Source organism: Stigmatopora argus, chromosome 14, assembly GCF_051989625.1.
Source record: "Stigmatopora argus isolate UIUO_Sarg chromosome 14, RoL_Sarg_1.0, whole genome shotgun sequence".
Lineage (NCBI taxonomy): Eukaryota > Metazoa > Chordata > Actinopteri > Syngnathiformes > Syngnathidae > Stigmatopora > Stigmatopora argus.
In genome coordinates this window covers 6,822,918-6,845,892 of record NC_135400.1, presented here as the reverse complement: position 1 = coordinate 6,845,892, position 22,975 = coordinate 6,822,918, and the positions used below count along the sequence as shown (strand labels likewise).

Here is a 22,975-nt window from a genome sequence, read left to right as displayed (position 1 = left end):
TACATACATACATACATACATACATACATACATACATACATACATACATACATACATACATACATACATACATACATACATACATACATACATACATACATACATACATACATACATACATACATACATACATACATACATACATACATACATACATACATACATACATACATACATACATACATACATACATACATACATACATACATACATACATACATACATACATACATACATACATACATACATACATACATACATACATACATACATACATACATACATACATACATACATACATACATACATACATACATACATACATACATACATACATACATACATACATACATACATACATACATACATACATACATACATACATACATACATACATACATACATACATACATACATACATACATACATACATACATACATACATACATACATACATACATACATACATACATACATACATACATACATACATACATACATACATACATACATACATACATACATACATACATACATACATACATACATACATACATACATACATACATACATACATACATACATACATACATACATACATACATACATACATACATACATACATACATACATACATACATACATACATACATACATACATACATACATACATACATACATACATACATACATACATACATACATACATACATACATACATACATACATACATACATACATACATACATACATACATACATACATACATACATACATACATACATACATACATACATACATACATACATACATACATACATACATACATACATACATACATACATACATACATACATACATACATACATACATACATACATACATACATACATACATACATACATACATACATACATACATACATACATACATACATACATACATACATACATACATACATACATACATACATACATACATACATACATACATACATACATACATACATACATACATACATACATACATACATACATACATACATACATACATACATACATACATACATACATACATACATACATACATACATACATACATACATACATACATACATACATACATACATACATACATACATACATACATACATACATACATACATACATACATACATACATACATACATACATACATACATACATACATACATACATACATACATACATACATACATACATACATACATACATACATACATACATACATACATACATACATACATACATACATACATACATACATACATACATACATACATACATACATACATACATACATACATACATACATACATACATACATACATACATACATACATACATACATACATACATACATACATACATACATACATACATACATACATACATACATACATACATACATACATACATACATACATACATACATACATACATACATACATACATACATACATACATACATACATACATACATACATACATACATACATACATACATACATACATACATACATACATACATACATACATACATACATACATACATACATACATACATACATACATACATACATACATACATACATACATACATACATACATACATACATACATACATACATACATACATACATACATACATACATACATACATACATACATACATACATACATACATACATACATACATACATACATACATACATACATACATACATACATACATACATACATACATACATACATACATACATACATACATACATACATACATACATACATACATACATACATACATACATACATACATACATACATACATACATACATACATACATACATACATACATACATACATACATACATACATACATACATACATACATACATACATACATACATACATACATACATACATACATACATACATACATACATACATACATACATACATACATACATACATACATACATACATACATACATACATACATACATACATACATACATACATACATACATACATACATACATACATACATACATACATACATACATACATACATACATACATACATACATACATACATACATACATACATACATACATACATACATACATACATACATACATACATACATACATACATACATACATACATACATACATACATACATACATACATACATACATACATACATACATACATACATACATACATACATACATACATACATACATACATACATACATACATACATACATACATACATACATACATACATACATACATACATACATACATACATACATACATACATACATACATACATACATACATACATACATACATACATACATACATACATACATACATACATACATACATACATACATACATACATACATACATACATACATACATACATACATACATACATACATACATACATACATACATACATACATACATACATACATACATACATACATACATACATACATACATACATACATACATACATACATACATACATACATACATACATACATACATACATACATACATACATACATACATACATACATACATACATACATACATACATACATACATACATACATACATACATACATACATACATACATACATACATACATACATACATACATACATACATACATACATACATACATACATACATACATACATACATACATACATACATACATACATACATACATACATACATACATACATACATACATACATACATACATACATACATACATACATACATACATACATACATACATACATACATACATACATACATACATACATACATACATACATACATACATACATACATACATACATACATACATACATACATACATACATACATACATACATACATACATACATACATACATACATACATACATACATACATACATACATACATACATACATACATACATACATACATACATACATACATACATACATACATACATACATACATACATACATACATACATACATACATACATACATACATACATACATACATACATACATACATACATACATACATACATACATACATACATACATACATACATACATACATACATACATACATACATACATACATACATACATACATACATACATACATACATACATACATACATACATACATACATACATACATACATACATACATACATACATACATACATACATACATACATACATACATACATACATACATACATACATACATACATACATACATACATACATACATACATACATACATACATACATACATACATACATACATACATACATACATACATACATACATACATACATACATACATACATACATACATACATACATACATACATACATACATACATACATACATACATACATACATACATACATACATACATACATACATACATACATACATACATACATACATACATACATACATACATACATACATACATATATATACATATATATATATATATATATATATATATATATATATATATATATATATATATACATATATATATATATATATATATATATATATATATATATATATATATATATATATATATATATATATATATATATATATATATATATATATATATATGTCAGTGGTGTGCCGTCAGGGCCTTCTAGGCCGGCCTAAGAAATATCTGGATCTGAGGCGTAGGGATACGTCATTGCCTTCTCGCAGGCGTATATATTTGTAGTCAAGACTCTCCAATAATGACAAAGTTAAGTACGTCTACTTCATGGTGTAGAGCAGGGGTGGCCAACTCCAGTCCTCGAGAGCCACAATCCAGTCTGTTTTCCATATCTCCCTCCACCAACACACCTGAATCAAATAATCAACTCATCAGCAAGCTTCTGGACAGCTTGCTGATGAGTTGATTATTTGATTCAGGTGTGTTGGTGGAGGGAGATATGGAAAACAGACTGGATTGTGGCTCTCGAGGACCGGACTTGGCCACCCCTGGTGTAGAGGTTCGCTCACCTGCCTGCCATGTGGGCAGACAGGGTTCAAATCCCAGTTGGTAATCATTTTTCCCTTAAACAAAAACAACCGTGTGTAGTCAAGACTTTCCAATAATGACAATGTAGAGTGTTGCCACTTCATGTCGTAGAGGTTTGTTCACCTGACTGCCAAGTGGGCAGCTGGGGTTTGAATCCCGGTCGGGAAACATTTTCCCTTAGTTGTTTCTATATATTTGTAGTCAAGACCTTCCAATAATGACAAAGTAAAGTGTGGCCAATTTGTGGCGTAGAGGTTCGTTCGTCTGACTGCCATGTGGGCAGCTGGGGTTCGAATCCCGGCTAGGAAACATTTTCCCTTAATTATTTCTATATATGTGTACTCAAGACTTTCCAATAATGACAAAGTAAAGTGTGGCCAATTCGTGGTGTAGTGGTTCACTCACCTGACTGCTATGTGGGCAGGTGGGGTTCGAATCCTGGTTGGAAAACATTTTCCCTTAGTTGTTTATATATATTTGTAGTCAAGACCTTCCAATAATGACAATGTAAAGTGTGGCCAATTTGTGGCGTAGAGGTTTGTTCACCTGACTGCCATGTGGGCAGCCAGGGTTCGAATCCCGCGGTCGTTTGACTGATCACTACACTATGTAGTTCAGTAAATGGATGATCCTTTTTTCGTTAAAATAAAGACTTAGTCATTTTTTTCAGCAAAACAATTTATTTCAGACAGTTGGGGGGTGGGGGTTCCTGGTGGTGTTCGCCAGTCAGCCTTCGGCTGACTGTCGACACCATACAGTTGTTGACTGGCGACACCGGGATGTGAACCCTCACCTCCCACATGGCAGGCAAGTGACTGACCCACTACACCATGAGGCGGCCCGCCTATATATGGTCATTTGGTGCTTTTATTTAAGGAAAGACTGAATGACTTAGTCTTTTTTAATGGGAAAACGGTTCATCGTCCACCGAGATTCGAACCCTGCCTTCCCACACGGCAGTCAGGTGAACAAACCTCTACACCATGAAGTGGCTACACCTTACCTTGTCGTTTTTGGAAACCCTGGATTACACACGGTCGCTTCGGTTTAAGGGAAAATGACATGAAAAGAAGGATGGATTTTGGTGAGTAAAATATGCCTATATTCCTAAATAATATTTCACTTGTATGAGGTTGGTATTGATGATTTTTTTATGTGTCGCAGCTGTAGCTGTAGTAGAGATTTTATAGCCATAAAATATTTTTTGAGGGTTGGATTGAGTCCCACAGCTGAAGGCGTTGCTAGGAAATTCACGGACCGCCTCTGAGATATATATATATATATATATATATATATATATATATATATATATATACACACATATACACACATATACACACACACATATATACACATATACACATATACACACATACACACACACACACATATACACACACACATACACACACACATACACACACATACACACACATATACACACATATACACACACATATACACACACATACACACACATATACACACATATACACACACACATATACACACACACATATACACACACACATACACACACACATATACACACACACATATATACACACACATATACACACACATATATACACACACATATACACATATATACACACATATATACACACACATATACACATACATTTATACACATACATATATACACATACATATATACACATACATATATACCAGGGGTGTCAAACTCATTTGGCATCGTGGGCCACATACGGCCTAGGGAGATGTCAAGTGGGCCGGACCATTAAAATTATACCATGCTCTGCTATAAATAACCCAAATATCATGTCTTTCCTTTGTTTTGGTGTAAAGAAGCACAAGAACATTAGGAAAAGATTGACATTTTATGAACTATCCTTTTTCAAAACATTTCATGAAACACCTCATATTTCCTTTGACAAATGTGCAATTGACTTTTATCATTCACAAATATGCATTGCAACTGATCCCACTGATTGTACAAAGGCACAAAACTTTAATTGGTACTGAAAAATATAGTCATGCACTTTAAGATTAAATGAGACTTTTAAAGAAAGGAATTTTTAAACCACTTACACATACGCATATAAAATCTAAATGTAATCCCTGCGTGCACCTTACAAACTAAGGAGAGTGATTTGAAATGTGTAATGAAGAAAGTGTTCGCCTGTCCTGTAAATCTGTAAACTTCATACATGAAACATACATACACATACAATACATACTGAAAATTTATGGAGTTGCTGCTGTTTTCAATCTGTCTCAGTGATGCGTCTTGTTTTCTACTCTGATGGAAAGAGTGCGCCCCTTAGCGGATAATCCATGAATTGCAGCGAATTAAAAATATTAATTCCATGTCTTTTATGCATTTTTTCCACTTTCAAATTATCCTGCGGGCCTGATCGAACCTCCTTGGGGGCCGGTTCCGGCCCGCGGGTCGTATGTTTGACACCCCTGCTTTAGCCAAATGAATCCCAATTGAAAAAGCATATCCAAGTATGTAACCTTAGAAGTCAAAAACAAACACTGAAGTGCATGTCACCGCAATGTTCATAATGTGCAATATTGTATCTTAAAGTATTAAAGCCCAACCAAAAAGTATTTACAGTACGTTATTATGAAAACAATGTATTTGTTTTGAAGTATTAATGCCCAACCTAAAAGTATTTGCAGCCCCAGCCCCCTGACTAATGCACTCTATGATGAAAACGATCTCTTTTTTTGTGTCTATGTGTAATAGGCGTGGCCGAGGCGTGGCTGACGTCAGAGTTCAAAAGACCCGCCGCCACGCCGCCATTTTTCAAAATGGCGGATGATCCGGAGGCTGGGCGCGTTGGACTGCTGAGCTGCTCAGAATTGACGATTTCCCGAAGAAAGACCCGACAAACTTCTTCCAGGACAATGCAACGCGTTCGGTACTTTGTCTTTTGGGGATTTCTTAGCCCCTGTTCTCATTTTAAGAGTGCTTTTTGACGGGAACGTGCTTCATTGGCGTGATGTAGCCCCGACGTGGATGCAAACACAAATGTTTGCTAGCAAGTTGGCTACATTGCGTCACCTATTGCTCTTAATGTTTAAAAAGAAACCCTTCCATTGTGTGTTTCAGTCCCTCAACGAGGGCAGACTGCTGGGAAACATCAAGAATGTGGCCATAACGGCCAAAAAGGAGCAGTTTGTCGGCAAAGTGAGTCTTTTTTTAAAAGCTTCTATTTCCTCTACCCGTGTAATTGGATTGGATAACTTTGTTGTCACAGTAATGTTTAGATATCAGCGACCAGTGTTCACGGCTTTCCTAAATTAGCTTGTTTAGCATCATGATACACTCCAATTTTGAATGAAGACACTTTAACTGGGTTGGCGTTGATTTTTTAATAGCAAGATCCTGTGTGGGTAACTCACACTCACACTAGTGCCATCAAGTGGAGGTGTAAGGAATAAACTGTACACCTCTAGAATACGTATATATACCTTTGCCCTTCCCTTTCCTAAAGGAAGACTTCAGGGCTTGGACCTTTTGATTTTTAATTGTGGTTTTGACAAAACCTAAGCGAGACATTCATTCAACCGTAGCGCAGGGGTCATTTTTGACTCGTTTAAACAACCATTTTTCCTCCGTCTAAGAGCATTGTGAGACGTATTTTATTTTTTTGATTGAATGGGAGTCATTTGTGCATCAAAATGGTTCAATAAGCAATGACATAATCATGCTGTGGTGTTTTGCAGAGGTTTAAAGCCACGAAGACGGTGGAAGCTGTCCAAATCTACAAGACCAAAGAAGTCGTGTATGACGTAGGACCTGTGTTTCAGGTTATTATTTTAAGACGATGTTTTCTAGCCAGCCAACAATTGAAATGTTTCAATATATAGTACCTTGACATAATCATGCTGTGGTGTTTTCCAGAGGGTTAAAGCCATGAAGACGGTGGAAGCTGTCCAAATCTACAAGACCAAAGAAGTCGTGTATGACGTAAGACCTGTTTTTCAGGTTATTTGATTTATTATTTTCATGTCATGTGTACTAAAAATACTCTATTTTGCTTCTCTTCAAGGTCCACCCAATCAACGCTAAAGAAAGGTGACTTTGGAACGCGGCACAGCCTTTGACACCAACATCTTGAGGGCCCCTATCCAGTATGTTTTCCATATCTCCCACCACATCTGAAGTTGGTAAAACATAACTTAGCGTTATTGTTTTTTGACCTAACTGGCCCCCCAGTCTATTTTTTTTTAATGTTGGACTTAGTCTATTGTGCTTTGACACTCTTTTTTTTCCTCCCCAGAATTCCATCAATGAAAACACCACCTCATCTTTAAATGCTGGAAGACCTATGTGAACTTCTCAATTACCCCCATTTTGTGGGAAAATAAAACCTTTGATATATACTCATGTATTGTTCTTCATACAACTAGCAAAGGAATGCAAGCAACATGACATTTTATAATTTTTATTCAAAGAAATACATTTGCACACTTAGGATCACATTGATTGGTGTTCTCCACCTGTAGATAAAAGCAACACCAAAAAAAAAAAAGACCATTGAGGGTCTTGGGTCTTTTTTCTCCAAGTGTTTTAACAAAGACAAATGACACTCAAATCTCTTTTATTGAAATTTCTGATTGAAAAAAAAAATTGAAATCCTCCTCACCTTAGGGATCGGGACATCACCTATAAAATAAGATGGGGGGGTTAGTAAATTGCAACTTTAGTCAATAAAATAATGTGAGATTGGAATGTTTTGACTTGGATACATTACAATATAACCCGGAAATAAGCTGCTTCCGGTAGCCAGCGCTATCACATTTCAATCTTAATATATATGCGTCTGACGAAATAGTGAGTGCTTTGTGTGTCTAAAATACAGAAATAGCACTCGTTACTGACACTGCGGCGTAAGAAACGATGCGCCAAAAAGGCGTGAAAATACGGTACTAACCTCAGAGCAGAGTTCAGAGACGATGCATCATCTTCAAGTGGGCAACCTGGGAAGATCACCTGGTCCTCCAGGGTCTGGACATCACCATGGACCTGGTGCGTGCAAAAACAAAGAGCAAAAGTTATCATATACAGTGGTACCTCGAGATACGAGCTTTATCCGTTCCGGAAATGAGCTCGTATGACGAGATTCTCGTAACTCGAGCGGACGTTTTCCATTGAAATGAATGGAAAACAAATTAATTTGTTCCAGCCCTCTGAAAAAACACCAAAAACAGGATATTGGATTGGAAAACATGTTTTATTTCTTCTAATTTGCCATCTATTAACAAAGTAACACATAACTAGTGGTTTAATAGTAATAAAATGTTGGCGGTTTGCCACGCATCCACCCTCACGTTCACTATCGATGGACTGTTTGCTGTTGTATTATTGCCTTCAAAATATTCCCAAAATGATGCACACAAATGTCCTCCTCACAATAGGATAACGCACGACCACTTGCCGACGAGAAATAGTCTTTAAGGAACGATGGCGGGACCTTTCCTAAGAAAGAATAACAGGAAATGACATAGCTGAGCTTCCCACGTAGTGATTGTGGGTAATGAAGTTTTATTCTGAGAAAGGTTGCCATTGCCTACGGGTGTTGTGTGCAGGAGTATACTTCATTACCCAGAAAGCCCTCTTTTTGCATGCGCGTTGTGCGTTGTACGTTTCCTGGTCCTAGGAGGAACTCGTCTAAATTATTCGTTCGGTGCTCGTAAATATTGTTATACACGAAAGATATGCAAAAAAGACCTGGCTTGGTCGCATCACGAAATTTTGACCGCATAACGGGCGAATTATTCGATCGAAATTTCCCCCATAAGACGAGCATTTTGTATGACGAGAGGTCGTATGACAAGGTCCCACTGTACAGAGACTGGAGATTCAACAGATGTGTTTAGGTGGGTTTTTTTGGTCATTAGTATTACCTTGATACCTTGGCCCAGTCTCCTCTCCCCTCAAGGGTGTGCATGGTTCTGGACACACGGGAATAGCTGCATCTTGATTGAACCAAGCTATTTGGGAAGTGCAAACAATTATTACAGGAAAGAGAAATCTTCAACTAATTTCCCCTTTCCAGACAAAGCGATTCAATATACAGACTGATGTTATAAGCTAGGAGAAAGTCGGCTTGACAATTTTTGTATAAATGATTTTTGTTTTAAAACAGAATTACAAATTGGAAAAGGGCGTTTAGCAATCGCAGTGAAAACTATCATTACATTCAACACACCTTCACCTGGCAAACTGACCGTTGATATCTCGGCTTTGTTTGATCAAATGAAGTCTTCCCCCACGACTCAATAATGGAGAGAATACGGACAAAATACTTTTGAAGTCAAATGTCGTGAGGCTAATGCTAAGCTAGCGACAGACATGCCAAGGAGCCCATACTTCAAATGTCGACGGTGTTCGACCTGGCAATAAACTAATAGATTTGTTGGCGTTTTGGCTCAATTGATTCCTAAAAAAATCTCCCGGTAGGGTGTTAAAAATGCACATAGGCCAGTAAATTGCTCTAGTCTAGGGCTTACCTCGTTTGGGTGCTAGTCGTTCGACCGACGGCATGGAAATGACTGCGCCAAAGGGCGCGATGCTGCGCAGGTGCATAATTTAAGCACCTGCGTCACCAATGGGCGTAACCACGCCCATAGGAGGTGATTTGTCCTCCCGACTCAATGACCATGTTTGGAAGATGACGTACTATAGTCGCCATTTTTGTAGTCTTGATGCTGTAAAAGAGTGTGTTCGTTTTTTTTTTTAAATATAAAAAGCCTTACTTTGCATGATCATTTAAAAAAAATAAAAAGCCTTACTATGCATGATCATTTTTTTAAAGAAAAAAGCCTTACTATACATGGTCATTTTTTACAAATTAAAAAGCCTTACTATATACTATGTCGTATTTTAAGAAAAAAAGCCTTACTATGCTATGTCGTTTTTTTTTTAAAGAAAAAAAGCCTTACTATATACACTATGTCGTTTTTTAGGAAAAAAACCTTACTATACTACGTATGTTTGACACCCCTGATATATACACATACATATATACACATACATATATATATATACACATACATATATACACACATATATATATACACATATATACACATACATATATACATATACACACATACATATATATATATATATATATATATATATATATACATACATATATATATATATATATATATATATATATATATATGGACAAACAGCGGCAAAAATGTTCATAAATTTGATCTAACTACCATATTCAGTTCATGAGAAAAACGAAACCATACAAAGCATATATACTATATGCGTTTAATTTTAACAATACGTTGTTTGTTCTATGGAAAAGGCAAAATACATCCTTCCGTTTCACACAGCTGTCTCCTGTCTCACATTCCTCCCCTGGTCTTGACTTTGGAAATAGTCTTTGGTGAGGACGACGTCCCTTTCCAAAGGCAAGAGAGGCTCCTCCGTCAGAACGCTGCCTTCCACTTGCCTGTGTCGTGCCAACTTCATGGCACGCAGAAGCGGAGGATAAATGACGTACCGAACGGGGGGCTCAGGAAGGGGCACAAAGTCTTTGAATTGTTGCTCCAAGTGTTTCGGAACAATTCGCCAGTCGTGATACATCACCTTGTCTACTTCCTTGACCTCTTCCTCCCGTTTTCCTGCCCGATACACAGTGAATTGAGATTCATCATGATCAGTTTTTTGAGTCAGAAGCTTGCAATAAATGAAATTCATTTTCTGAACCGCTTTATCCTCACTAAGGTCGCAGGGGGTTCCGGAGCCTATCCCAGCTGACTTCGGGCACGAGGCGAGGGACACCCTAAATTGGTGGCCAGCCAATCGCAGGGCACGCGGACACAAACAACCATTCACGCTCACACTCATACCTAGGGACAATTAGAGTGTCCAACCGGTTTACCGTGCATGTCTTTGGAATGTGGGAGGAAACCGGAGTACCCGGAGAAAACCCACGCAGGGCCAGGGAGAACATGTAAACTCCACACAGGTGGACACACTTGGATTTGAACCCAGGACCCCAGAACTGTGAGGCCAACGTGTTAACCACTCAGCGGCTGGGCCGCCTATTGTGCCCGACACATGACCAAACTAAAACAGTTATAAATTCATTAATTAATTTTTCTTCTAAACTGCTTATCCCTCATAAGGATCATGGGTGTGCTGGAACTTATTGCAATTAGCTACGGGCAGGAGGCGGGGCAGTTTAAATGAAATTAGACATTATATACAGTGGTATTCTCGTGATACAACATGCTCGTGGTACGACGAAAATTTCGCTCGCGATACGATTAATATTTCAAGATGCGACGAAGCCAGGTGGCCATGACATGAGAGGCTGTTTATCATTGTAGCGCACTGTCTTTTTTGCCGCATCTCTTTCGTGTATAACTACTATATCTACGAGGACTGAACAATTTATTCAGAAGAGTTTCGACCAGGAAACGCACAACGTGCATGCGCGGGCAAAAAGAGGGCTTTCTGGGTAATGAAGTATACTCGTGCACACAACACCGATAGCCAATGGCACCCATTCTCAGAATAAAACTTTATTACCCACAATCAATACGTGGGTAAGCTCAGCTATTGCATTTCATGTTATTCTTTCCTTAGCCTTAACTCCCGCGATCGCTCATTCAATACTACTTCTCGTTGGCAAGTGCTCGTGCGTTATCCTATTGTGAGGACACAATAGGATAACGCACGTTGTGTGCATCATTTTCGGAATATTTTGAAGGAAATACAACAGCAAACAGCCCATCGATAGCGAACGTGAGGGTGGAAGCGTGGCAAACCGCTAGCCCGGAAAACGAAGGTAACAAAAGATTAAGACAAAACTAGAATTCAGTTTTGTGTAAAGTTACATTAAATGTATGTTTGTGTGTGTCTGTATATATTTATCCAAGTTAATCTAAATTTGTTTGTTCATTTACGAGTGCCGTGGATAAAGTCCACCCGAACAGCCCCCACCTCCGCCTCCGTGTGTGTCGTTGTCTCTCCCCTCCGCGAAATGCGTCTAATTTTACATCTATTAAACACATTTTATTACTATTAAACCACTACTTATGTGTTACTTTGTTAATATATGGCGAATTAGAAGAAATAAAACATTTTTTCCAATCCAATATCCTGTTTTTGGTGTTTTTTCAGAGGGTTGGAACAAATTAATTTGTTTGTAGTTCATTTCAATGGGAAACGTTAGCTCGAGTTACGAAAAGCTCGACATATGATCTCAGTCTCGGAACGGATTATGATCGTCTGTCAAGGTACCACTGTACATTTATTTACATTTGTTTCAATTATGTTCCTGTGGACATATTAATTTTAATAGACAATGTTTCATATTTTAATTATTCCTTTTTTCCCAAAAAATGGTTCGAGCTAATAGAAGAAACATAAAAAATACGCGAATTTTGAAGCCCAGATGTTCTTCAGTTCTTAATGCACAGGCTGCCATTGACAGTGCTAGACGTCCAAATAGTTTTGACTAGGAGGGTGGAATAAATTTCAGTCAAAACGAATGGGACGTTTAATGCCTTCAATGAGCAATCACACTGTGTCCTTTCAGTTTAAATGACTTAGATGCTAATCTTTATCAATATTAATAAGTTAAACGATCCATAAATTTTGACTGCATCATGGCCATGAACTTACCTTTATAGGTCAGAATACCCCATGCTTGTCCATGATCCATGTTCTACAAAACAAAATGATGAATCATGCATTTGGCATTTTATTTTAATGTGACAAGACTCTCGCAAAACCGGACGAGACTGCTTTTACCTCTGCGGTGTAGTCCACCTTGACTTTGGTGATCTCCCAATAACTTGGCTCAGTGTGGTCCTCCAACCACGACTTACGGGTGAAGACGCGACCAATCCCGAACAGCCGCATACCAGCCAGCAGAGAGAAAAGGCGACTCTCGCGGCGAACGTCTTGCCACGCTAGCACGGGCAGCATCTTCCCCGTGAGAGGTCGCTTCATTGTGTCGTAGTCGAGGGCGTACTTCTGCGATTGCCGCGGTCGGCTTTTTAGCTCTCGATAGGCGCGAATCTTCCGAGCCATCTCGGCGATGAGACGAAGCGGCTTTTTCTTCACCATGGCTTTGTGAGAACCTGAAAGCAGTAGAAATTAGGGAGGTTCCTGACTTGGAAATCGGGCCCAACCACATCATTATTCAGAATTAATTTATTCGCCCCCTCCTAATAAAAAAATGCAATGGATGCTTAGCTACATGAATGGTACTTTTTAATTAGCATTCACCCAATAGTTTAAAACAATTGGTGGTTTATTATTGTCAAAAACAGGCAGTGAAATAAAAACACTCATTTGTTTACATGAATACTGCAATATTATACTAGAGGGATTTATTTAGGCAGTGGCTCCTTAGCCGGTAACCGGTCAAATTCTCCCAAGGGCTATTTAGCCGTTAACCTATTATCTAACATTGAGTGAATAGGGGATTTTCTAAACCATTCAACCAATCTTATTGAAATTTGATGTGTTATTGCCAATTGATAGATTTTAACATTAGGTGAATAGGGATTTAATGACTATTATTTAGGCAGTGGCTCCGTAGCCGTAGTTTCTTATTATTTACCCCACACAGAATTCTTACCGGCTAAATAGCCATATGGGGCCATATAGGCTATTTGACCGGTTATCGGCTAAATAGCCCCTGGGACTATTTGACCGGTTACCACAGGGATCGGGAACCTTTTTGACAGAGAGAGCCATAAACAATTAATATTTTCTAATGTTATTTCTTGAGAGCCATTCTTGGAATTGAAAAGTAAAAATGACGCTCTTGTTAGTGCGTTCAGGACTCAGCTCTCTCACCAATGATTTCCATATTTAACTCACAGGTTAGTGGAGAGCCATATGTACCCATGGAAAGAGCCACATATGGCTCCCGAGCCATAGGTTCCCTACCCCTGGGTTACCGGCTAAGGAGCCATTTATTTAAAAAGGCAGTGAAATAAAAACACTCATTTGTTTACGTGAATATGGCAATAACATGATATTTTACCATTTTTGATTGTTTTTATTAGTCACGACAGTGCAAAAATTACCCATACATATATTATTTTTGTTTCTCTAAAAAAAGTTGTAGGCTAGAATAATACATAAGATTGTTTTTATTGACCCATGTATCCGTAACTTTTGTATTATAAATTGTATCAGGAGGTAACCCCAGGTTCCCACGTCTGCGTGTTTTTATATCCTTAACAAACTGATAAGGTCCTCAAAATCAAGTGACTGGAAATCGGATGCAAAACGTGATCGAGACAACTCTAGCAGAAATATTAGTATTTATAAACGTATGCAGGTAGTGAAAGATTTTTTTAAATCTGATGCTATTCATAAGCAATGGAGCTGCGATATGGTTGTAACAAATAAAGAAACCGTTGAAGTAGTCTACCTTAATGTTGGTTAAGAATTCAACTGACCTCCACAATGCGGGTCCGACAGTAAAATTGTTCCGTGTGAATATAATCGAAAGAAAAGTTCCTACATTTCCTCTTGACTTTCCGGGCTGATTTTGGTCACGTTTGTGCGTTGCTGCCACCTGCTGGTTGAAACGGATTTGTATGTTAATGCTTTTGCGTCTTAATTTCGTGGTTACAGAAAATCCCACAAAAAATAATATTAATGCTACCACATATGCTCTGCTTCCAGAATGTCTGAATTAAATGAAGAACTCATTTTTTTCCAGAAGTTTTCGAGTTGTGATCGTTATTGTTGTTCACATAAGAAAACATGTTTGTGCACATTGAGTATTCACTTTATTCTCATCTGAAAATCATGCTGCTGAAAGGAAAATAAGCAAGTGGAAGAGGTTCAAACAATATAAACATAATAAGTGAAGTGATAAGGACTTTTATTTTCAGTTAAAAATACTATTCAATATTTGGTCTGATGAAGATTTTGAATAATTGTCGGGAGCAAATGTCTAAATCAGGGCTGTCCACTTTTTTTCTGAGAGCTGCTTTTGAAAAAAATCAAAGGATGCAATTTACCCATTTAATTGTTAAATAGACAATCATAATCAGGTAAGAAAAGACTATGCTTTTAAGTATTTACTCAATGGCTGCCATTGACCGCAACAGACGTCCAGTTCATTTTGACTGGGATCAAATTGGATTGATGTCTTTTGCCTTCAATGGCAGGTAGACATGACTCCATTTTTTAAATGTTTATAACTGTCAATGGAAGGGAACGAGTTAAGACGTACAGGCAACAAAATAATCCAAAAACATAAAGATAATCCAAAAATATATACTTATATTTACACTACTGAAAAAAAAAATACAATGCATTTATGTAAAACAACTAACATTGTACAGTTTTCTACAGTTTTTTTTCAACATATTTTGACCCATAAGGTAATCAAGTTGCTGTTAAGGTGATTAGCACCAACAAGTGTTAAAACAAAGAAGTGCAATGCAAGCTGAATTTAAGATTCTTGTGCGGGCCATATTCAATGATATTTTCATCATTTGCTCCGGGCCAATAAAAACTGGGGAGCCGCCCATAGTTTGGATAGCCCTGGTTTAATTAATTAACTTTAAATAAAATAATAGCTTAAAGATTTTTTTACATAAATGTTAAGGTGACAAAAGTTTTAAGCAAAGTAAAAAAAAACAAGTTCTCAATGCGATGAAGCGGTAAGTAATGGTAGTAGAATGAAACATCTTTGAATGGTGTAAAATTTGGAAATTTTCATGAAGTGCACTCAAAAGTACTCAATTTCTTTCCCCACAAATAATCCAACTAAATTGCTTAAGGCAAGATAGGTGATTATTTTTATCAAGTGATCACATTTTATATCATTATATACACTATTTGCATATCGGACAAGTAAGAGCAGACCTACATGGCTCATTCCGAGAGCCATTTTTTCAGTAGGAAAAAAAATCCATCAGTGTTAACAGTCTAAAATATGTACGTCCTCATTTCTGACTGGCAAGAGGCATCTAAAAATGGATGTCTTTTTGCTTCATTAGTCTTGGTTTGGAAACCGTACCCAGTGATGGGAACAAACACGTTTCCGTGACATGAGAAGATTGTTTCCTTCCGCTTACTTTCTTCCGTACTTTTGACACTCTTGGAGTAAAGTTTTGGGTTTGGAACTTTTGTAACAGTGACATCTGTCCTATTTAAGCGTAGAGTATTAAATCCAACGGCACCTCTTCCTTTGGCAGGTCTCGGGGTCAGATGTACAACCCTCTGAGTCGCTTTCAGAGGACGACGGCCCGACCAGGGAAGGCACGGCCGAGGGCGGGAAGTGATTGGGGGAGTCTGCGCTTTCCTCCACGGGGCCGCCGTGGAGATTGAGCACCCAACCCAATTTGTTGTGTAACAGGTGGCGAAGCCCTGGCGGCAGCGGAAGGACGTCAAGGTTGTCTATACAGTCTGGCAATAGTTGTCGGAGGCGAGCGCAGCACAGATACAAAAGGGAGGTGGGTGCGGAGCAGGATTTGATCACCTTCATGCTGCTTTTGGCTGCTGTGGAGCATGCCATCGGGTAAAACTTTTTATTCTGGAGATCTGTAACTGCAAAACCTAGATCGACAATGAAGACATTCATGTGTAACTTCACCTACCCAGCACCTGAATAATAATATGGAGGCCAAAACAAAAATTGCAATCTAGTACTATACAGTATTTCAAATTAGCGTATTTTCTCACCTATTTACAATTTCTCGCATATTAGCCGCCCCCTTGATTCACAATTTTCACCTCCATATTCGTGGTTTTAATATGGAGTACAAATGTGTTACGTTGAAGGGAATAACTTTTAAAAAAATCATCGCAAGTGTTATTTCTGCGATACTGTATGAATCAAAAGCAGATTATTAGGGTCAATATCATAAGAGTTAGTAATTCATCCAGTAATGGTTGTTTTCTTACTACAAAACAGAAAATAACCGACAAATAGTAAATGTTAATTTGCCGACACCTACTGTTAGCAAAAAGAGTATAGCAACGCTGTAAGACTTGTGCGCATATAAACTGCACCCCTGATTCAGTCATCATATTTTTTACCTACAAATACGGCTTATATGCGAGAAAATACGGCACTTTTGAGGAATAGACGCTAGTGAGGTGGCATATGATGCGTACAACGTTAAACTATATAAAACAGACACTTTCCACTTCTATTGTCATTATCACCGTAAGCAGTGGACACTTTGGACAGTAGAAGACGTGCAATTTGCGCTGACACGCAACATTTTGGGAATTTCATATGCATATTCTAATTAGCCTCAAGATGTCCCTATCGTCCCTCAATAGTAAGCAAATGCCCATTGCACGGGAGTAATGCATGCAAGGTAATTGAAAATAGCAACACGTATAATTAATTCAAACAAAACAAGGATGACCCAATGCATTCAAAAATCAATTCAACCATATTTTCCAGACTATAAATTGATGTTATTTTTTTTGTTTACAGGATTAATACTTAAGAACGTACCTATGGACTTGCGGTTCTTAAAGAACGTAAGCCTGCCATGCCACGTGTCTAGATGAAGTCCTATAATGGAACCCTGGCCAAACCGGGAGGAAAAAATCATCTTGTCCCCTTTATGATGCAACAAACCTGTCCAAAAAACATAACATTAGACAATGGTGCTTGTATTAACTCTTTCAATCCCATTAGGGATAAAAGATGTCCAAGCGTGTGTCTGTTTCCATCCTTCTGCTATGAATTGAAATGAGTATATCACTAGTCAATGACCGATCCATTTGAACTGGGAGGGTTGCAGCAAATGAGTTCTTTCATTCATATCCCAGATGGTTGTATACAGATGAAAGGCTCTTACCAGTATAAGAAAGACCCCAGCTGTCCACATCTTCCCCCAAAAGGCTGCAAAATGAATGCCTGTACTTGTCAAGGTTGACATCAGAGGTACCAATTCCAACCATCTGGAAAAATGACAATTAAGACAACAATTCAGTGTAAGCTGCATCACAATCTGAACGATTTCTATTATTCTGGCCAGCGCAAATACCATGTCTGTTCCATAGACGGGGGACGTCATCTTGATTTCCCAGAAATGTTGCCCTTCTGCCAGCTCCTTGGACCCACGGATTGCAGCTGTGCCGTTGCTTGACACGGAATGGAAGCTGACTTCCCGATTATCGCTGCTCAGTAATGTTGCTGTTGATCGGCTACCGGAATCCCAAACCCAGTCAAATTCTAAAAGGGTCACATCCACAAAAAAATGAAAATCAGGCCATTTTCTTCTACTGCTTCGAGGAGCCTATAACAGTAGACATCGGACAACCAGAGAAACACCTCAAACTAGTGCTGTATGATATGACGATATATATCGTCAACGTGATATAAAAATTTCTACGGACATCTTACAAGTCGGACAACATTATCGCCATGAACAGACCTATTCTTCTGTTTTTCCAATGCACATTTTGGCCAGCCGAAATTGCCCAAATAACGCTGACGTGACTGGAATACCAAATAGAGCCAACCAGAGAAGAAAGGTATCAAAATTTAAACAAAATTAGAATTAAGTTTAGTGTAAAGTTAGATTAAACTTATTTTTGAGTGTCTGCAATGTTATCCAAGTTCATTTAAATTGGTTTATATTATGTTACGAGCGCGTTGCCGTGCAAAAAGTCCCCCCCTCATCTCCCCCCTCTCTCTGTCCGTCTACCTCCCCGCGAAATCTGTATAATTTTAGTAGTATTAAACACACTTTAGTAATGTTAAACCACTAGTTATTTGTTAATAGATGCCGAATTAGAATAAATTAAAATGTTTTTTCAATCCAATATCCTGTTTTTGGTGTTTTTTCAGAGGGTTGGAACGAATTAATTTGTTTTTAGTTCATTTCTATGGGAAACGTTCGTTTGAGTTACGAGAAAATTGACATACGAGCTCAGTCCCGGAACGCATTAAGCTTGTATCTCGAGGTACCACTGTACAAGCAATCAGTCCTAAAATTTCCATCTCCAAACACGAGTAATGCATGCAATGCAATTGAAAATAGCAACACAGATATTGCACACAGAACACAAACAACATAACTCTTACCAATAAATATAGCAATTACTTTTTTTAATGATGCTGCCGCCCTGAATCTAAATGCACAAAGTATAAATAGATAATTAGATTTTTACATTTGAGCAAAATGAAGCTTGCTACTGTATTGCTTCTGTATACACTGGATAGTTTTAGATTGCTGCACTAAATGACACACTTGACATTTGGGCAGATCAGTTATCAGTTTACTAGTGTCATGTCAAAAAGGTCTCATAGTAGTAGTATAATTTTTCACAAAATATCAACCCTTTTTGTGGCATAAAAATATTGTGATATAAAATTACCGACATCCTGATACGATTTTATTTCATATTTCAACCTCAGATTAGTTGCTCATCAATAACCATGATCGATGTAAAATGATGACGAATGACACATTTTTAAAAAAGGCAATGTTGGCATTTTGTAGCTGAAACAATTCCGATTTTAGAATGAAAGCCTTCTTTTATAAAATGGCATATCTAAAAGATGGAAAATATTAAATGAAATATGCAACTGTTTCCCTAATTTGATTTTGAAGGTCTAAAATCCATGTAGTGGCTGAATCTAAACGCAAACATACCTTTCATTTCCTTTTTACCTTTATCATTCTCCCCACAGTGACAGTCTTTGACTTGGTAAAAATCTCTCCGATGGTGGATCGTCTCAGCTTGGGAGTCGCAGGCGCAGTAAGACTCTCCGGTAACCGGCACGGCGCTGGGCCCCGGAGGGACCATCACTGCCGAATAGTCAGCCTCCGAATCAGAATCGCTGTACTAGAGAGCAGATTGGAATTTCATGAATGACACTGATTTTTTTTCCCGGTTTTCAAATCCACATGCAAAATACACCAATTAACGGCTAACCTCCAGGCGTTCGTAGCCCCATCTGTCACTTTCGGAGGCCAAGACGAGCGCTCTTGCATCCGCATCCCGCCGTATTTCCCCCCAAACATATCGCCATGTGGGGCTGTTCCTGCCTCTCCTGGACATGTCAGCAATGTGGATTTTCACTCTCACTTGTCAGTGACGTTTAAAGGAGATCCCAAGCTCCTAAGCAGCATCTGTCCAGCTGCAGTAAGACCACAAACGCTACTGAATGATGAACCCAGTGACTGTCAATTAGGGGTGGAACCCTATGAGTACCTTCCGGAAAAAAAATTGCGATATTACAAAAGCGACCAATACATGGATACGGAAATCAAGCTACGATACAACTATTAAAGAAAAAAAACGATCTATTTCTTAAATGACAAAGTAACGTTTTCGTCTTTGCACTGTTACAGACATTCTTTTGCCTTCCTCACAGACTATGATATTTCAGTTCAACCTTCCTGTACATAAAGCAACAATATTACAACATTAGAAACAAATGAGTATCTGAACTAATTGCATGCCAGTGACAATGATAAGACGTCTAGTTTTATTTAAGCTGAGAGGACTGGCTTTGAATAGTTATATTTGGGTGTCATTGACGATGCTAAACGTCCAATTCATTTTGACTGGGGGGGTTGGGGACAGTCAAAATGAATTGGAAGTGAAGCGCAGTCAATGGTAGCAAATAATTTAACTTGATTAACCAGTTAAAAGATAATTATTTAAATCTTTCTAAAACCATATGACAATTTGTTGACGGCAGTATATCGAGAAACTCACTATCTCACGTTCATCTTGACCTATTAGGGTACAAAGTAGCGCATTATTTTCCTATACGTATTGATATATTGTCACACCCCTCCTGTCTATCAGAATTCAGTGTTAAAATCAAATTGAGTTTTAGAGTAATCAGTGTTAAACTATGAGATTTAGAAGAAAGTTTATCTCACACTCAAAGCTTTGTTGGGGTCATGTTCTTTATGATTGCAACATTGTGACTTGACATGCGATGCTTAAAAAACACCAAACCGAATGACCAACTATCACTTGCTAGCAAATTCATCATTTAAACATTCTTCAAGGTTAAATTAACACCATTCTGCAACAGTTTCTTCAGCTGCACATGTTTAACGTAGACCTACGTAGTGATCAAGGATTGTTAATTTCCCTAAAACGGCAAAATGAATTACAAATTGTGTTCTAATAGAGAACTAGCATTAGCTAGTTAGCTTTCCGAGGCTTCTGCATTGTAGCATCAACGTTACTTGCCTCTCTGGATGGGAACGGAGAATCGTTCATCAAAAGTACGTATCCGGAAACAAAGATTGAAAGTGCGTAGATAATTTGTATTAGTGTGTGACCAATTTCTGTATAGAATGGTCGTAAACAATAACATGCGGGCTGATGTGAAGCTCAGTCAACACTGAGCGTGTTTCCTTTCCGGAAGTTTTCAATTGACCACTTGCACATATCCCATAATGCCCCGCGCCTAGGGGGGCACCAGGAGGAATATAACTTCGACATTGTTATTGTTGTTGTTAGAAAACGGGCAATTGGGAAAAGTAATTTTAAAGTTAAGTTAAAAGAAGCTATTTTTTACAGTTTGTGCCTATTTGGTCAATTTCCAAACCCCCATTTTTAAGTAAAAAAGAAAATAAAGAATTATTTGACTTATTGGATAAAGCATTTTATTTTTCAAGTTTCACCAGAACCGAGCTTATATTACACCACGTTGTCCAAGGAAATAATATTACTCTTAAAGCTAGACCAAATTGGCGAAGGTAATGCCAAATTTACCAATATTTATACACTATACTTTGCTATTTTTCGTAATTCAAGTTGCTTTTGTTTGTTGGGAAAACAGGTGTTAAATTACCAAGTGTTCAATAATATATCTTTAGCAAATTGCT

General features: G+C 36.9%; 2 protein-coding genes and 2 long non-coding RNA genes across 12 annotated transcripts; 1 reads left to right on the top strand and 3 right to left on the bottom strand.

Annotated features, from left to right (window-relative positions):
• Window positions 1–5,735: 5,735 nt before the first annotated feature.
• LOC144089105 (uncharacterized) lies at window positions 5,736–8,521 on the top strand. 2 transcript variants are annotated; one of them, XR_013305015.1, is made up of 6 exons: window positions 5,736–7,053; window positions 7,245–7,322; window positions 7,862–7,945; window positions 8,040–8,105; window positions 8,188–8,305; window positions 8,419–8,521. It is a non-coding gene; the product is annotated as an uncharacterized LOC144089105 (long non-coding RNA). The 2 variants fall into 2 exon arrangements; XR_013305014.1 differs by having other exon boundaries at window positions 5,738–7,053; window positions 8,188–8,269.
• Window positions 8,282–10,934, bottom strand: LOC144089103 (uncharacterized). Of its 5 annotated transcripts, XR_013305012.1 has the most exons (6): window positions 10,652–10,934; window positions 10,046–10,132; window positions 9,073–9,164; window positions 8,893–8,989; window positions 8,785–8,804; window positions 8,568–8,638 (listed from the first exon to the last, which is right to left on the bottom strand). It is a non-coding gene; the product is annotated as an uncharacterized LOC144089103 (long non-coding RNA). The 5 variants fall into 5 exon arrangements; XR_013305013.1 differs by lacking the exons at window positions 8,568–8,638; window positions 8,893–8,989 and adding an exon at window positions 8,282–8,296 and having other exon boundaries at window positions 10,652–10,928; XR_013305011.1 differs by having other exon boundaries at window positions 8,568–8,804; window positions 10,652–10,933.
• Window positions 10,935–11,415: 481 nt separating this feature from the next.
• On the bottom strand, window positions 11,416–15,713 carry mrps34 (mitochondrial ribosomal protein S34). Of its 2 annotated transcripts, none has more exons than XM_077619118.1 (4): window positions 15,593–15,713; window positions 13,926–14,257; window positions 13,797–13,839; window positions 11,416–11,785 (listed from the first exon to the last, which is right to left on the bottom strand). In XM_077619118.1, the coding sequence occupies exons 2-4, from the start codon at window positions 14,241–14,243 to the stop codon at window positions 11,487–11,489; spliced, it is 660 nt and encodes a 219-aa protein (XP_077475244.1). In that variant the 5' UTR covers window positions 14,244–14,257; window positions 15,593–15,713; the 3' UTR covers window positions 11,416–11,486. The 2 variants fall into 2 exon arrangements, with proteins under 2 accessions (XP_077475244.1, XP_077475243.1); XM_077619117.1 differs by having other exon boundaries at window positions 15,565–15,682.
• Window positions 15,714–16,543: 830 nt separating this feature from the next.
• On the bottom strand, window positions 16,544–22,508 carry spsb3a (splA/ryanodine receptor domain and SOCS box containing 3a). 3 transcript variants are annotated; one of them, XM_077619733.1, is made up of 7 exons: window positions 22,335–22,508; window positions 21,057–21,335; window positions 20,792–20,966; window positions 19,160–19,347; window positions 18,971–19,073; window positions 18,622–18,747; window positions 16,544–17,708 (listed from the first exon to the last, which is right to left on the bottom strand). In XM_077619733.1, exons 2-7 carry the CDS (start codon window positions 21,180–21,182, stop codon window positions 17,317–17,319), a joined length of 1,110 nt encoding a protein of 369 aa, XP_077475859.1. In that variant the 5' UTR covers window positions 21,183–21,335; window positions 22,335–22,508; the 3' UTR covers window positions 16,544–17,316. The 3 variants fall into 3 exon arrangements, with proteins under 3 accessions (XP_077475859.1, XP_077475860.1, XP_077475861.1); XM_077619734.1 differs by having other exon boundaries at window positions 21,057–21,261; XM_077619735.1 differs by having other exon boundaries at window positions 21,057–21,174.
• Between the last annotated feature and the right edge of the window lie 467 nt (window positions 22,509–22,975).

Bases quoted from the DNA above. Each gene is read 5' to 3' on its own strand.
- spsb3a (XM_077619733.1), bottom strand. From the start codon at position 21,182: ATGTCCAGGAGAGGCAGGAACAGCCCCACATGGCGATATGTTTGGGGG. The intron at 19,074-19,159 runs GTATTTGCGCTG...TCATTTTTCCAG, and splicing joins CCGTCTATGGAACAGACATG to ATGGTTGGAATTGGTACCTC. The intron at 18,748-18,970 runs GTAAGAGCCTTT...TTTTTTGGACAG, and splicing joins CTGGGGTCTTTCTTATACTG to GTTTGTTGCATCATAAAGGG.
- mrps34 (XM_077619118.1), bottom strand. From the start codon at position 14,243: ATGGTGAAGAAAAAGCCGCTTCGTCTCATCGCCGAGATGGCTCGGAAG. The intron at 13,840-13,925 runs GTAAAAGCAGTC...TTTGTTTTGTAG, and splicing joins AGGTGGACTACACCGCAGAG to AACATGGATCATGGACAAGC. The intron at 11,786-13,796 runs GTAAGTTCATGG...TGTATCGGGCAG, and splicing joins GGGTATTCTGACCTATAAAG to GAAAACGGGAGGAAGAGGTC.